This window comes from Populus alba, chromosome 6 (assembly GCF_005239225.2).
Source record: "Populus alba chromosome 6, ASM523922v2, whole genome shotgun sequence".
Taxonomy (NCBI): Eukaryota; Viridiplantae; Streptophyta; class Magnoliopsida; order Malpighiales; family Salicaceae; genus Populus; species Populus alba.
In genome coordinates, this window is record NC_133289.1 from 6,405,741 (window position 1) to 6,423,165 (window position 17,425).

Below are 17,425 nucleotides of genomic sequence, written 5' to 3' on the forward strand. Positions count from 1 at the left end.
TCATATCTCTCCAGTTTCTTTTTTTTTTTTGTTAAGGGAGATCTTAACAATACCACCGATCTCTCATGGCGGAAACACCATCACTGGCAACACCAACTACCAAGGCTTTCACCACCGAAACTTCCATGGCCATTAAGTCTACTGCACAATAACAGACCCAAGCAGACAAACCTGATCCAGCAGCCTTCTCCCTCTTGATCAAATCGACCCTATCATGGTGAGCCAGACAGACACATTCAGAGCCTCTTCTTCTCCTCTATCAACACCTCATTGGTACACACATATTAGCAAACTTCAACTCCCATATTAATCAAGAGAAACAAATTAAATTAGACCCCCCTACAATTCAGAAGGAAAGTAGGAAAAGGGTGATTGATTTTAAGCTGACATACAATTTCTTGTACATTTTTCAAAGATTTACACAATTTTGACTCAAAGCATCTGATAGATTTTCAAAAGAGTTGTACCAGGTTTTTTAATTGCAACTTCATATTTTTCAGTCAGTTTTTACAAAATATCCAACCATCGAACGAACTAGAATAAATTCCCCAAAATTCACTATACCAAAGGAGAACACTAATGGCCCAAAATGAAGGGAAAAAATGGATAATAAATCACCCACTCCTGTGGAAGCAACACTAACTAACTCTGTTAGCCTCCAACCCATCTAAGCCATCCCTAACTGCTCTCAAAGTTGCCCTTGCACACAAGAATTGTGCTTGGGGAACGGAGGATTCACACCTCAATGTCACAGCATTTACAAATTTGCAACTTGTAAGATTTAATGAGAAGCCAAGATGGGAGTGGGTGGTCGAGAGCAACTGTGGATTCGATCAAAGAATTTGTGTCAAAACTATCTCACTCAAAGTGATGTGTAATTGGAGAAAAGCTTCAACAAATTATCGGTAGTTTCGGGGTGGAATTTCCTCGCAAACAAGTAACACGGCCGTGTGGTACCATTCCATAGGCAAGGTTGCACCTGCACATCCCTCTATAAAAGCCCAAGGGGAGGAGGAGAAAAAAAAAAAAAGAACACCTCAATGTCAGCCAACAGCTTATAAAAGAATACAGTACCCAAAACACCTTTAAGAAACTGTACCTTTTCATCACTTGTCACATGAATACTCAAATCGATTGACTGCAGAAAGATTAAACACTCAAAGTGTTACAGTCAAAACCATAAGAGTAACACAGTTCAAACGAAAGTCCATGAGAATAATAACTAGAAACGTAACAAGAAATATCAATCAGCCTTTAGACCGATTGATAATGACCCGCTGCATTGTGCGAGCTGGTCGCGGTTTGTCCCTAGAGGAGACAACCCCATCCCCATTTCCACCTTTGTAGACACAATAATAACAAGGAATATAAGATCCACTTACACATGTAAATATAAAATTTTTACACAATCTTATATTTACATTTATAAGATCCCTGTTGTATTGACTATGTAACATGATATGATGGGCTTTTTGGAAGGAAAAGAGTAGGTATTTGATGGATGTTAGTGAACTCCAATCACTCATATTCAGCAGTGTCTGGAAAGAACAAAGACTACTGAGTCTGAGATAAACCGAACTCTCACTAAAAGTGCCAATGGCAGTACCCTTTCAACAACACACATTTAAATATGAGGCAAGACCATACCGTAATATTCTTCAGAAGTTCAGAAGTAATATCCTGAGTCCTATACAATTTTGGATGCCACTTTCTCTCGGACCAGTCAACATGTGTTACAGACCAGTTTGCTATTCCACCAGGATCAACTATCTGAATTCACATAAAAAAAATGAAAGTCATAAAGAGAAACCAAGATAAGGAAGGTAAAGTTGAAGGAATATGAGGAAGATTCTCACATGGAAAAATGTTGGCAAATAATGTTCATCGGCAATGCAATTTTTCCCTTCCAAACCAGGCTGAAATTATGTAAAAAAGCAAGAGAGAAAGAAAACATGTCAATATCATAATATACACAAAATTTAGAAAGTCTAATTTAAAAAATCCCAAAAGCAAGCATAGTCACAAAAATTTGAGCACAGTTGCACAGTGAACAAATGCAAAATAACAGATAGTGCTTGAGCTTAAAACATGGAAGAAGGGTCCCAATGTAAAGCTCAATGTGACACACCATCTGAAACATTATGCAATTTTGATTTTGATAATCCCGCTGTTCAGTGATGACATCATATAATATTATTATAGGATGTTGCCCACCCAAGTTATGAGAACGTGATGCGGATCCAGGTAGAGAGCAATAGTTAGATGCAAGCTTACAAAATATTTTGTTGGCAGAAAAATTGCACTTACTAGGTTTCATATTCCAATCAAAGTACAAAGAAAATGGGCAAATAATTAAGAAATTATTAAAGAACAAATGAATAACCAAAAAAATTAAAGCACTCATCAATCATGAGCAAATAAAGAATTCCATATTCTGATTTATGACTCCTAACATCGGAGTTCCATTACCAAGGCAATGAAAATAACATTAAAAAATGTTCACTGTATGGAGGGCACATGGATCAAAAAAAATTTAGGAAGATCTCTTGAATCTTTTCTTTATTGAAAACAATTCCCTGATATCTCAACCTTTCTTGAATATTCAACTCTGAGAATCAAGAACAAAGGGTGCATCCAGCAAACCAAAAATCTTGGTACACTCACAAAACACAAGTAACATGATAAATATATAACAATCATACACATGTAAATCTGTAGCTGTTTGAATAGAATGCAAGCCATGTAGAACAGACCATACGCCTATAACAAAAGCATAGCTTAATTCAGAATAAAGGAAAACCTGCCTTGCAGTAATCGCGGAATTTGGTGTAGTAAAGGCTGTCAGCCATAACTATCACAGCATGTTGTCGCTTCATTGAGAACCACTGCATAAAAGTTCATTCATTAGAACTGCGCAAATAAACTAAGAATCTAAACCAATGTGATCTATGCTGAAGAATCTAAACAAAAAGCTCAATTGCCGACATGACACCGCGTCCAGAACTCACACACACATGTTTCTTCAATGTTGAACATTATACACGTATTAAATCAAGAACCCACATTTAAGGTTAAATAGACAAATGCTAGGGGATGATCACGACTAGTAAGAATTACAAAAGCCAATGATGGAAAATATGAAATCAACATACAGCATTATTTTCCTTAGTTTGATCTGGTAGAATAATAAAGGCCGCATGAAAAATAGAGCCATATGGTCATAGTGGTTTGGAGAAAGTATACCTGTGCACCCTTTCTAAAGTCTTTCAACTCAATTTCAGGTAACATGTGCTCTGAATACCTACCATTCCCATGTGGACCAGGATCATAAAAGCTGAAAACAAAAGGACATGTCCATCAGGAAGGGAAAACCAATTTAGAAAATAAAGATCTTCAATTTTACTCTATTAGTTGCGATTGACCTCTTGCAGTCCAAACGATAACATTTTTATAGAAGTAATAACCAACAAGAGAGCCTAACACAACAGAAGAACACAGGGTAACTACCATGTAATAGAACAGGGCTTACCAATCAAGATAGCTCATGTTCGAGTACATCAGATAGTTGTAGATGTGGTCAAACTTGTACAATGGCACACAGCTGCAAGGTCAGGTGGTCAAAATTATATCAAATTCAGATTATTTTATAGATTGAAAAGATAAAAGCTACAAAAGATATAATGTTCTACCTATCAGAAAGTAACACAAAGTGTTGGTTATCAGGATCTCCAAGAGCATTTGCCAATAGGCGTCTCTCTGCATCAATCATTGAAATTTGTCCCCATATCACCTGCAAAAAATTGCCCATGCCAGAATTGATTAGTTTTCATTAGTGATTTGAGAGATATGGAATCTATTTTTCAGTCTAACAAACTTAAAACTACAAAATATGGTTTTCATTATGTCTATTTTGATGGGATAGCTCAACCATTCATCACATATATTTTATAGGCAGTCCCATCACTGATAGTCACAATGGCAATGTTAGTGTTATCATTACACCATAATATGGATAAATTAACTAGTTTTACCAACTGCTTGGGGCTTAAGCAAAGATTTAGTACATCAATATCCGGCAGTACAATAATGATGTTGAAACAAATAGCAGTCCTTTACCAATAGTCTGCCAGCATGTTTAGATTATCCCACTCTCAGAGTAACTATTAATCTGTCAACATTTGTTTTAAAGCTTCATCTATCACAAACAGGATAGTTTTTACAAGATTAATGATGATGTTTTGGTTCATCATCATTAAAGAGGGCTGACCACAGAACAGATGGACAACTGAAGAAGGCAACAGGCCACCACTGATTCATCTTTCAAAGGCTGACACTTGACATTATTAACAAAGCAGGGGAAAATGATCAATCAGGGAAAGGAAAGTTGACACCTTATATAAGGAACAGGACTCGCACCATGGTGTTATCCTAAAAAAGCATCTTATATGGGTGGATTAAAACAAGCCAAATCCTATAAACTCATCTAACATGTCTTTCTTTTCTTAAGAGCTCCTGATACAAAATACGAGATCTATGGTGCAAGCATGTTTGAGAAATCATTGGCCAACTATCTACCCTTGATAATACAGAACATGAACCTAGAAATATCTAATCAATTTGTTATGTAGAAAGCAGACCAGGTATCAGAAGGCAAGATACTATATATAACTGAAAACTAATGGAGAAACTAAAAGACTGCAAAGCCCTTAAACAAATGTAACAAATAGGAAAAGTAGAAAAGCAAAAAGATATGCTTTTAAACATACATCCAAAAGTGTGGAAAATTAAAGTAAGACATGAATATATTAAATACATGAAGGCAGACATAGCATATTGGCATTAAATTTACAGACCTGGTCACTGCGTACATCTCGATCAACAAAGTAACGGCTCACATGAACTGGTTTTTCCTTGGATGCATGCACATAAACAGAGAATCTGTCCTCATGGCCCTGCCAGAAAGATAAATTAGCTTCAGCAACAGATACAAGTAGTGGAACAGAACATACAACAAGAAGGAAAGTCCACCACAAACACTAACAGTTTTGACATTTATTACAACTTATTAACATTCCATCACCTCAACACCTAAACTACACAGTCGACATCATGCACATCCACACAGAAATCTGAGTTAGCTAAATCATTTGTGCAAACTGCAAACCACCTAATATCTATACACTGTATATATGTATATATAACAATCTAAATCATTAAAACAGTTTCACCATGTTCAGGAGCATCAGCAGTTACAGTTCAGAACAGCTTGCACCTTAACAATATTGACAATGTTTTTCAATTGAAACTTCACTGGAACATGTTATACCAGTCAATAATGTCTTGACTCTTGAGATATTTCAATTTCTTTTGGGACAAGAATCAAATCTCCAACGATAACTGCTGGAAATGAATCTTTGTTAAATAAGCTTCCAAGCAAGATTATTTGTACAACTACATTTTGGAGTCCTTGCATCATGTCTTCAAACATATTAATGGATCTAAAACAAACAAAATGATGTCTATCAGTATACTTCTTTTTTTCCTTCTAGAGTTCTTTAACATTTTTTTTCCTATTATATGCATGAAAAACCTTTCCCAGAAACTTCCTTAAATAAACTTGATTTCATCCAAATCATTTGAGCATTCATCAAAACCATCTTATCTATATTAAAAATTTAGAATAGCAAGACTTCTCCACTAGTTAATGGAATGTACCAATTTTCTAGCCCATCTGATCCACAAGAAGAAAAACTTTAAATGCATATATGGCCAAGTTAAAAAATGAAAAATTCATAGATGGGAACTAACAGTCCTCAATTGATATAGAGCAAAACCTTATCTATAAACTCAAGATTGGTGAATAGTTCAAATATGCTTACATATATACTATGGAAGCTGGTCAGAAATATGAACAAACAAAAGCTCCAACTATGCTTGTGAAATTTATAAACCAAAACTTAAAAACCATTTCTTTGATCCAATAGCTTTAAAGTCAATAGTTGACAAAAATTCCAAAAGGAAATGAACATGAAGAGAATGTCTAGAAAAGCAATGCATATTTAACATAAAAGTGTGATAGAAAGCTTACAGAGAAAAATTTGTCCCAGAGTTTCTCGAAAGGTAACAAACTGGTAGTCAAAAACATAAAAGCAATTTTAGCTTTTTTTGTAGGAATAGAAGGTGTATTCAAAATTTCCCTAACCACAATACGAGAAGCAATTTCTTCATCCGTAAATTCCCTTGTAGGAGCAGGTGGAAGCCAGTCTGTTAGAACCTTGCAGCCTCTCGAAGAAAATACATAACAAGCGCTACTGCTTTGTGGTGGATAGATATAAGCACAGACTAGAAACAGGCTGACCATTGAAACCAAAATTATAATCCACATTGGCCTCTTCAAAGGAGGGCGGTGGCGAGCTCCATGCAAGATCTGCACATCACCCATGCCTAGACGCCACAATTGAGGTGTCTTCATCTACTACAAGCACATCTGAAAAGAAACTCCTAATGATGCATCCCTTTCCTCACAGCCACATTTCACCACTCTCTCAAACACGGAATTAGGACTTCAAAGCAAGCAGGGATTCCCCAACAGAGTGAGAAAAATCTGAAGTCAAGGGTACAAATAATTAATTGGTGTAACATAAACCATCAATTATTACACCATATTTGAATTTCATAATTGATAATCAGGTGTAAACCCAGGAACGAGTAAAAAAAGAGAAGTTTTCTTTTCAAAAAGTGGGACAGAGATTTTTCAATGCTTTGCAATATCCAATAGGAAACCATTTATAAGCAGATACACCTTTCGCAAACAAAATGAGAAAAAACAGCAACATCATGACAACATTAACCCAAACTAATCAACAGAGAAATTATAACAAAACCATTAACCGAAACAAGCATGCAGCAAACTCCAGAGCATAAGAGATAATGTAGGAAGTGTGTAAAGTCAAAAGCACCTTCACAGTCAAACCAAGATAGCACTTGAAATTTACTTTGCTAATACCCCAGAATCTAAATTCTAAAATATTTACTTTCATTCCCTCTTCTTCCTATCTTTTGTAAACAAACAAACAAACAAAAGGTGCATGCTCTTTGAACAATTAAAGATAAAAACCAAACAATAACAACGGATCATATATAAAAAAACATGATCAAGAAACTTAAAGAAATAAACCAAGCTGGATACTAACAATTCAAAGTCCTCAATTTGCCCAACTACTAAAACCAAACCCCATATTCCCAACTTCACCAATAAATACATATAAAAAAACCATTCCCTTAAAAAAGTCAAACCAATCCAACACACCCTCCTACAGTTCCAAGGCTTACCCAGAACCAATTACTCATTCAAAATCCAAATCCAAAAACAAAACCAAAATGCACCATCAATTGCACTTTAGCCAACCCCTTCCCTTTCTAAAATTCAAGATTTCCACACTTTCACTCACACCCCTGTTTGGTTCCCGAGATAACACAGCCAAATAAAACACAAGAAAGAAAAGAGCCAATTTTCTCTTGCATAGTCGATCAGCCATTCACTCAACCTGGATAAAACACTCACTTTGATCCATGCAACTATACAAAGTCCTAATAACAATACAACCACGTCCAAAAGATTCCTTGTTTCCTCTCCTTCCACTCTCTTTTTTCTCAAAAAACAATCAAAAAGCAAGAATCAAAATCTCTCCGCGTCAACAAAACATCCACAATGAATGAGACTAGAAACCAACGATAACCATACCTGATAAAGCTGAACAGAGAAGAACCCAGATCTCAAATCATGTCAATCTATTCAAAAACTGGATTCAAAAAGATCAAATCTTTCACCTCCTTATTGGCTAATCAAGATCTGGGGCCACACAAAAGAAGAAATAAAAAACACAAAGACCCAGGAAGGGAAAGACTATATTTATATATAGAAAGAAGTAAGAGAGTGCTGAGTTTGTATTCGTTTATGTGTTGTGTTTTGTTGTAGGTTTCTTCTATATGTTGTTTAGTGCCTTTTCTTTCCTTCTTTCTTTCTGTATATTTCGTCTTCTTCTTTTTCCTCTCTTTCTCTCTCTATGTAATGAAATGAGAAAGTCTTATGTTGTACCAGTCGTTGTTTAGGGCTCCAATCATGGAAACAGGAAACAAATTAAAGCCGGCGAATATTTTTTAATTAAATTTATTTATTTCACAATAATTAAGGTTTTTTTTTAGTGGACTATTTACTTTGCTAATGGGACAAATTAGAAAAATATAAAATTATTAGTTATGATTTTTATTTGAAAATATATTAAAATAATAATAATTTATTTTTAAAAAATTATTTTTAAAATCAACGTATTAAAATGACCTAAAAATATTAAATAAAAAAATATTTAAAAATATTAATTTAAAAAAAATTAAAAGAAATCAATTATTTTAAAAATACTTTTAAAATACAAAAACAAATAGAAAAATATGGTTTCGAGTTTGGGATTGTGTTTTAATCACAGTTTTTAATAAATTTAAAATTAATTTATTTAATATTTTTATATTATTTTAATAAACATATATTAAAAATAATTTTTTAAAATAAAAAAAAATATTATTTTAATATATTATTAAATAAAATACATTTTAAAAAATAATGAACACCCATTTCTTAAATTTTTTTTTTTTAATCAAAATGTTTTGTTACAAGCTAGTAAGTGACAAAAGTATACTTGTGATTTCAAATGAGTGGCAAAATTAAAGAGGTGAAATGACTTAACCATCCCTCTTTGGAATTTCTTGTTGTCAATAATTATATATTCATATTATTGTGCAATGCCTTTAAAAATTCATTTAGCCTGAAGATTTATATTGAAGTTTTATCATTGATTTTTAAGAAAATTGAGTATCTATTTTATTAATCTAATTCAAGAAAATATGTACCGTAAACTTTGTCTTTTACATGAAATCTCAAGAAATTTCTATCAATGTATAGTTAGTTTATATATAATCTATTTTATGAATCTGAAAATATATATTATCAATTTAATGGTTAAGACTTTATGTTTTCTTTTTTGTAAGAGGTAAATTTAATTTTGATAGATTAAAATTAATTTAAGATACCGTCAATCATAAAATAGAACAATGTATTATTTTGCTAAAAACTTTCTTTTATATATATATATATATATATTTGTTCAAATTTCCATAAATATTAGGTACAAGGAAGCATGGTGGAACAATTCAAACGAATATTAATACAATAATAAAAAAAATATAATATAATTTATTAGTGGGAATTTCACTTTTTTATTATACCATGATATATTTGATATTGTGATAAGAGTTGTTTTTTAAAATATTATTCATTTAAAAATATATTCAAATAATATTTTTTATTTTATTTTTTAAAATTTATTTTTAACCTAAACACATTAAAAAAAAACTAATCTCAAATAAAAAGTTACTAATTTTTTTTATAAAAATATTTTCCAACCAAAAAAAACAAAACCCAAATTTTCTACCAGAGCTAGACCACAATAAAATATAATAATATCTCTCTCATTTTAGGGATTTTATGAGCCTTATGACTGGTGGTTGCCACCCTTAGGAAATTGTTCCCTTTTTTTTTTTTTTTAGATGTAGTCTGAAGATATTCACTTTTACATAAAAAGAAACTTGTTTTCAAGACTCAATTTCTTGTACTAATTGTTTCAAACATTTTTATCATTGCATCAAACAACTCCCCCTATATAGTAGTATCCTGTTCAAAAATATTTTCTGTAATCAAAATACATTAAAAACAAAAAAAATATTACTTCTATTTCTAGACCATGAATAAAAAACTAAAAATAATAATAATCTTGAGGGGTCTAACTCAATTAATTGGATACTAAGTTTATTTTCTAGAAATGATCAGTTTGAGTTTAATATATTTTAGATTAATGAAAAATTTATATGGTTATTAACTTTAAAACTCGTAAAATTAATTAAAATCTGCATAATCCAACAAAAAAATTATAAAAAAAAAAAAGAGTGATAATTTAATTTCTAATCTCACTTCTTGTTTTTGCAGGCTAGGTTGCATCAGCCAAACGGTTCAAGGCTAGCTTATTTTAATTGCCAGTTGAGACATGTGCATAGTTTTTTTTTTTTAAAACAAATTAATTTAGTTTTCAAAATTATGGGAAAGCATAAGGAAAGGTCTCCGTCGATTTGATCGATCTGAATGTTCCCAGCGATAAGCATTGAACGTTCCTAGTAACACACACTACTTGCATTCTTTTTCTCTTTATCCTTTTTTATTTATTGAAAAAAAAATTTATAAAGTTATTAAATTACAATAATTCTCTCGCATATTGTCATTAAAAATAATTTATAAAGTTATCAAATTCTTCTTAGATCCGTTTTTAAACAGATCTTCTATACGTCAAACCGATATATTTATATAAAATTATTTTATTTCTTATAAAATTCAAACCTCGAACAATGATAAGTATAAACTGGTACCTACATGTTTACTAATTATTAATAAATAGGAGGTGAGTAAAAAAATTAAAAAATTAATTAAATTGAGAAAATAAAAAAAATAACCAAAAAAATTAAACCATGAAAAAAATTGATTCAAAATTTTAAAAAACCGACTAGTTCGGTTTCGGTTTTATAAATCTGAAAAAAAAAAAAAAAAAAAACATACAAAACACACTGAAAAGAATCCAAGCTAAACTGGAAAAAACCGAGCTAAACTGGTTTGAACCGGTTTTTTTTCATAAAAAACCGAATCAAAACCGGTCAGTTTGAATTGCTTTTGAATTTTTAAAAAAATTGATTTGATTATTTTTTTTAATAAATCTAAACAGAACAAAAAATAATCACTCATGCTAATATACATAATCCTTTTTATAATTAATATTGGTGAGGTCCACATTTATATTGACACAATACTTCACATGGATAGGGTCAGCTGTTAGCTGTTCATCTTATCAAATATCCATGTACTCCTCCTATCATGGGTCCAACACTCATATGCTAATATAAAATAAGATTTCATTGTACACATAAAATTTTATGTAGTGAAAATATTAAGATTACAATAATAAATTTAATTTAAAAACTCTCTCATTATGTGCATGAATTCTTTAATTAACAGTTAGATCTAGATCTTTTTTTAAATTAAAAAATATTCATATATGTATGAGATTTTAACTTGATTTGATTCGATGAAGATTAAGAATATTCACATGAGCTTGAAAGTTTTAATCTTGTGACATCTTAGTTCACTTTGATTTGATAAAAATGAAAAGTATTTACATAAGCCTGAAAACTTCAATCATATGAGATTTTAACCTAATTTAATTTTAGGAATGAAAGGATTTTGATCTATTGTTTACTTGGTTTGATTTGATGAATATAAAAATTTAGGTTATTTGCTCTGTTGATAGATTTGAATTTCTTTTTGAGAATTTCGAAGTATTTATGCTTGGTATTTAGTTTCTTCGTGTTGTCCTTGTTTTTTATTTTATAGCTTAGTTATTTATTTATAGATTGGTTTGCAATTTACCTCAAATGTGCTTTATCTAGAAAATATTTAAAAAAAAATATGAAGATTATTTAAAATACTCTTATTTAGAAGGATATTAAATAAAAACTATAAAATATATTTGGATTTTAATTTTAATTTATTTTGAGTCTGAACCCAATAAATATAATCAGTTTGGTCACAATAATTTTTGGATCATGGACAAGACTTGTTAAAATTTTAATGTCTATATCTCCTTTTAAAAAAAAAAATTTGTGGTCACCCTAAGAGACAAATTAATTATTAATCATTTTTATGATTAATTACTCTATTTTTTTTAGAAAATATATTTGTTATCTTATAAGATGGACACATTTTCACAGGAGAAGTTTTAGGCTCATAAATATTTTTAGCTCTGGTTCATTATTCAATTGATCTCCTCATAAAAAAATAAAGAAATGTTCTCATTCTTTCTATTGTTTTAATTAAAAAATGATCATTTATTTAAAATTCCTTCTTTCTGTTTTAAATTTTATTCTAGAACGCAATATAAGTAGACTTTTGTTACGAATTCCCACTCTGGAATAGCTTCGTTACTCCTTTCTTTTTCTACGTATAACTTGTGGAATTGTCATTTTATCATGCAATTATTAGGGAATATTCAGAAACTCAAGTTAAAATAAGGTATTGTTAATTTCTAGAAGTAGAATGGTCTCCATGCACTGCCTCTGCTTCTCCTTTTTATTTTATTTTATTTTATTTGGGTTGAATTGTATTAGTGTTGACGTCTAAGATCAATTTTGGAGTCTAAGACTTGAATCTTGACCATTGAAAGGTGAACGGTAAACGGGAGACAAAAGCCAGGACAAAAGAGAAGACCTTTTCATGGATTTTATATTTGCTCGTAAGCATATTAATTATATTCTATGAAGGTGACTCGTGATATATATCAGATCATATCCAATCTTTTATAAATGCGTTGTTTGGTTAAAAAACACAAGCTGTTAATTTTAGTTTTTTGAAAGAGGAGGGAGGAAGTATTTTTTTTTTCTTATTTTTTTAGCTAAAGAACAGGGCCAAAGGTCCAAAATTAAAGTCTAACCGACAATATATAATCATGAAAATTAACAGTACTTTATGAAATAAGGCTGACGGCCCAAAACAAAGAACTCAACAACACTATCTGCAGAGAATATTCAGAAGGAGATGAGCTGATAAAATTCAGTTATCTTCAGCAGAAATGGTTCAAATTTCACTGCAATAATAAAATCAATGACCAGATTTTTCAAATGCTATAAAAACTAAGGGTTTGTGTTGTGTAAAATATTAATTACAGTAAAACTGTAAACTTAATTAATTTATTAAAAAATATTTTTAAATGCATAAAACCATAAAATATTTTACAAAAATTAATAAACAATATCATTCAATTATTTATAATAACATTGCTCTACTCCTGTCCTACCACCACTTCACCATCAACCCTATCATCGTCCTTATTGCTGCCACCACCCTTTTAACTAAGGATCTTGTCATTTTTGCAGCCTGGTTGATGTATGGCTGAGTAAACTTCCTTGCTTCCTGTAAGAAATGCCCTTGTCACTGGAAGAAAAGTCTAGCAGATAACAATAATTTAGGAGAAAAAGGTTTCAGCTTCTTTTGTCTTACTTTCAAGTTGATAGCATGGTGTAATGCAGTCTTCTTCCATGCATGGAAGAGCTCATCAGACTTGGTAGTTTGTGGTGGAATGCATTCCCAGAGATAGCTTATACAATTCAACAACCAGTCCTTGAACATGGGCATCCATTTCTTGACAATGGAGGATGGACAGAAGAATCAGACTAAACGATCCACTTGATTTCCCCATAATTTTAACACTTCAATATAAATTGGAAGTAAAACATGTAAATTAACCAAAATCTTCATCTTTCTTGATTCTTTGTTGCTATGTTTTCTTGTGTAGGAGTCAGATACATTGACATAAAAGGAACTAGAACAAAGGAAATTCTACAGATTGAGTTTGCTTTCAAGAAATTTATCCAGAAAGCTGTACTCTGTTTTGACTTCTTAGCAAGAAGCACTAGGAAAATGACGAGAAGGTGTTCGGACAACTCACATTATAAATTGTTTCAGTGTGGTGCTCGGCCCACTTGTCAAATTGAGATTTCTTTTCCAGCACCTGGTGATCAAATAAAAGAATCGTGAAATCAATCAACTGGAATTATGTACAATAAGTAGGATTCTTCAATACAAGATTTCTCTGGAAATCTCTCAAGATGTTTGTTCACAGAATGTTCAGAGTTGAGTTTATTGAATTGTAAGACAAACAATCTAAAAGATCAAACCTTCTGGACTGTCATGTCCAAGGCTTGTCTCCCGTGTTCATCCCAGTGAGTCACCACATGGTGCTGCTTATGGAAAAAACAAGAGAATGAGAAAAGGAAAATATTTTGTAGAAACACACACCCATCAAATATGCCTGAAAACAACATTATTTACCTGAAAATTAGAAAAATAAACTGTAAGCCAATGTGGAAACCATTCTCCATGAACCTGAACCTGGTTAATTAAGAGCAAAGATCATTAATTTTTTCTGACTCAAACGATAAACTATGGGTCATTTAAGAAATCCTGACTCTCATTCAAACCAAGGTTGCCAATCTTTCACACGACAGAAATTCAGAACATGTAGCATATGGATACTGGTTTTTGTATAGCTTATAGCAATAAGCTCTGCATTCAGGCAATTATGTAACTAGAGAAATCTAAAATTCCTACCTGATATCAGTGAGAGGAGACAAATCAGCGAAGGTGTAACTAGCCGAATGCTTGTGAGACTCGTGAAATGAAAACAAAATTGAAAAAGAAACAGCAACGATCTCAGCAAAAACATTACTTACAGTTTCTAATTTCAAACTAAGCTCTTTGTTTTTTTTCTCAGCTACATATGCTCGGATTTCAACATCATCTTTTTCCTGACTTTGTGATTCTAATTCCTTTCTAAGTTTGTCAACCTGTCACGAATAGTTAACTCTTAAAGATCTGTTCGAAATTAGTTGCTAGATAGGTAGTGCACGAACAACTAACCTGCTTCTCAAGTTCACCGATCCGAGCATATGATTTACTTGACTGTTCTTTGACATCTATGACTCCTTTTGGCTAATGAAAAAGAAAAGAAAAAAAAATCAATAATAGGGAAATATTTATTCTGGATGAACAGTTACTTCATGTCTTGAAGAATCAACTGTTCAGTGAAACTTGAACCATACCTGGAGTGATTCTATCTCACTCATTAATGAATCAATGCTTTTGGATTTCTCATGAATGATCATCTCCATCTGTCTAATTTTCTCATCCTTGCTTCGTATTTCGCGGGTTCTGTCATCAATCCTTGACTCTTTATCAACATGAAGAAGAAGAAAGAGCATGGTCAATGAGGTAGTCAAACTCAACGCCAAAACATGTATCTCAATGACCAGGATTTAATTAACTGGAAATGCACAGAAAGATGTGAAGATCCACCTGGTTAAGTTCAGAAATGAAAGATAAAGAGGAACAGACGAAATCTAAGAGCAAAGAATCTGCCAAGTAAAAAGCCATAAAATTTGCGTTCTCAACATCATATATACTCCACCGCTTGCTTGAGCCAAGGGTGTTTTGCCGAAATCTCTTTTAATTTGTCAAGAACTCATGAAAACTTCCTCTCATTTTTAAACTATAACTATTCCATCCATTCTCATTTGGGAGGTTAATAAACTGTATATTGATCTGTACAGTAAGAAAAGCTTGACTGGGCATGGTCTGCTCACATGGCAAGGTTTTCTTCTTCTATTCATTTCCAATAGAAAAGTTCAGCTACACCTAAGATTATGAAGCATATACACAAGTTCACACGGTGGAGAGTATCTACAAATTATGAAGCAACACATCCTCAATGACCACAAACCCACACACTTTGTCGGCAACCAAACAGGCCAATCTATCGAAATACCACTGCACATCAGAGCCCATTTTGCACTAATAATATCACACACACACACACACACACATAAATAGAGCAAGAGAGAAAACCTAAGACAGAGATATGGGTCTTGAGTTGGTCAAGTATATTTTCCAAAGAAAAACGTTGAAGCTCTGGCTCTGGCTCTGGCTCTGATGTAATATAGGTGAAAGAAAGTGATATCAATAACAAGAAGAGCAATTTTATGGAGGCTGCCATGGAAGAAGGTTCCCAACAAACACAAACAGGAGGGAAATACAGAAAGCTTTTGACTTCCCAAATATTTCTACTTTCTAGGCTTCTCTTTTTACACTAGATTGATCCATGTTCCACTTCGTCCTCCATAGTTTAAGACTTATCATTGTTACCCTTATAGTTCCATAAAAATTCTATTAGTATACTCGGATATGAAACAGTCCAGGTATTCATGGATTACGATCCCAAACAACTCCTAAGGGCCGTCGACTTTATAAAAAAAATCAGAGTGAAGTTTAATCGGGAAAGCGGGGCCCGGCTATGAAATACAAAAGGCCAATGACAGACAGCCGCACCCTGTGATCGATGTTTCTTTTCTTTTCATATTAGTATTGGTGTTTATATAAACTTTCTTCTTCTTTTTTATATTAATTTCCATTTCTCTCTTTTCTTTCCTTTCCTTTTCGTGTTTACCGTTTAGTGTTTTTCTTTTCTTCTGTTCTGCTCAAGGTGATGCTGTTGGCACACAGCTGTCAAGCCTTGTGATGGCAGTCATTATTTTCTAATGGCAGAAGTAAGCATTCAAAAGCAAACTTTGAATATTTGCTGTGTGTTTAGTATGTGTTAGTTTTTTAAATATTAAAAAGAAACTCTTTGTCAATCGGACTAAATGTTCCTAAAAGTCTGATCAATTATTCTTGTTAAACCCTAATAACAGGTTTTCTTCATGCATTACCAAGCTTTTTGAATGCAGGAATTTGTTTATTGCCAAAAACTTAATAGAGTTTTGTATTCTATTTGTTATAGCCCCTGGCGTGTTCAGTTCTTATATTCATCTTGTCTCGATCGAGCTTCAGATGACTCACTTGATGTTCTAATTTTCATGATCCACTCTAGACTGCTGCTTTTGTGCATCTCGAGAAAGCATTTTCAATCCTTGTCAAGAAATCTAGTCGATTCAAGCTATCTTATTCAGATGATCATGGGGTGCTGACAATTTGACTTCCTAACAATATTCATTTTTCCTCATCCTGCAATTTCTGCTGGTATACATTTTAGAAATTAATATACTGCCTTTTGCTATTCCCTTTTGAGAGCCTAATGTGTTTTCGACTTTATCCTTCGTAAGAAACAAAAGCCTGCTCTGCAGTAATCTGTCATGGTTTGGTCTAGTTGATTATTTGTCCTGTGTCGGGTTTGACCAATTGCATTAGCGGAGAAGTGTTTTTATTTATTCAGTTGAGGATTCCTTAGTGTTACGAGAATTCGAGCGCTAAAACAAGAGAAAAGGACGAACTGAACATGATCCGAAGCATAAAGCTTTTCTTCTTCTATGCATAAACATCCGTGGACTGGTTTTTCCTCTCCCAGGTAATAAAACAAATACCTTACGAGCATACTCTATTTTACTCCAAATTAAGTTTCTTGCGTTAGAATTGGTCACAATCTCTTGTAAAAAACTTACAGGTTTGTTTTATATATTCAAAGCAATTAAGTATTCTTGTTTCCTGACTTACAGAAGCATCCATCTTCAATTTTATTTTTATTTAAATGACGTAGGGTTAAGATTTCAGCAAGAAAATCTTGATCATTTAATTTTAAAAATACAAGTTGAGACTAAATTGATATAGTTTATAGTTCATGCTAGAAGCAACTTGTGAAGGCAGTACCAGGTGGCTTTCCTATTGAAAAATTCACCAAATATAAACCCTTTGGGGTAAGGGGTTGACGAAGTCTGAATCAAACTTTAA

At 32.3% G+C, this 17,425-nt stretch overlaps 2 protein-coding genes across 4 annotated transcripts; both read right to left on the reverse strand.

Annotated features, from left to right (window-relative positions):
* Positions 1-447: 447 nt before the first annotated feature.
* LOC118033616 (glycosyltransferase BC10) lies at positions 448-8,105 on the reverse strand. The gene is made up of 11 exons (XM_035038660.2): positions 7,745-8,105; positions 6,089-6,604; positions 4,854-4,952; positions 3,690-3,790; positions 3,530-3,601; positions 3,244-3,334; positions 2,805-2,885; positions 1,857-1,916; positions 1,648-1,770; positions 1,100-1,138; positions 448-991 (listed from the first exon to the last, which is right to left on the reverse strand). The coding sequence occupies exons 2-11, from the start codon at positions 6,470-6,472 to the stop codon at positions 863-865; spliced, it is 1,179 nt and encodes a 392-aa protein (XP_034894551.1). The 5' UTR covers positions 6,473-6,604; positions 7,745-8,105; the 3' UTR covers positions 448-862.
* Positions 8,106-12,539: 4,434 nt separating this feature from the next.
* LOC118033617 (uncharacterized) lies at positions 12,540-15,817 on the reverse strand. 3 transcript variants are annotated; one of them, XM_035038663.2, is made up of 9 exons: positions 15,002-15,543; positions 14,749-14,876; positions 14,567-14,638; positions 14,380-14,493; positions 13,979-14,038; positions 13,825-13,887; positions 13,596-13,658; positions 13,148-13,288; positions 12,540-13,060 (listed from the first exon to the last, which is right to left on the reverse strand). In XM_035038663.2, exons 2-9 carry the CDS (start codon positions 14,815-14,817, stop codon positions 12,941-12,943), a joined length of 702 nt encoding a protein of 233 aa, XP_034894554.1. In that variant the 5' UTR covers positions 14,818-14,876; positions 15,002-15,543; the 3' UTR covers positions 12,540-12,940. The 3 variants fall into 3 exon arrangements, with proteins under 3 accessions (XP_034894554.1, XP_034894552.1, XP_034894553.1); XM_035038661.2 differs by lacking the exon at positions 15,002-15,543 and adding an exon at positions 15,551-15,817 and having other exon boundaries at positions 12,549-13,060; XM_035038662.2 differs by lacking the exons at positions 14,380-14,493; positions 15,002-15,543 and adding an exon at positions 15,551-15,816 and having other exon boundaries at positions 12,549-13,060.
* Positions 15,818-17,425: the final 1,608 nt, after the last annotated feature.

Excerpts from the sequence above, each read along its gene's own strand:
- LOC118033617 (XM_035038661.2), bottom strand. The coding sequence starts at position 15,698 with ATGGCAGCCTCCATAAAATTGCTCTTCTTGTTATTGATATCACTTTCT. Across the intron at positions 14,639-14,748 it reads GTGAGATAGAATCACTCCAG|CCAAAAGGAGTCATAGATGT; the intron begins GTATGGTTCAAG and ends CTTTTTCATTAG. Across the intron at positions 14,494-14,566 it reads TCGGTGAACTTGAGAAGCAG|GTTGACAAACTTAGAAAGGA; the intron begins GTTAGTTGTTCG and ends TATTCGTGACAG.
- LOC118033616 (XM_035038660.2), bottom strand. The coding sequence starts at position 6,472 with ATGAAGACACCTCAATTGTGGCGTCTAGGCATGGGTGATGTGCAGATC. Across the intron at positions 3,791-4,853 it reads GAGATGTACGCAGTGACCAG|GTGATATGGGGACAAATTTC; the intron begins GTCTGTAAATTT and ends AATTTTTTGCAG. Across the intron at positions 1,139-1,647 it reads AACTTCTGAAGAATATTACG|TCAATCGATTTGAGTATTCA; the intron begins GTATGGTCTTGC and ends ATCTTTCTGCAG.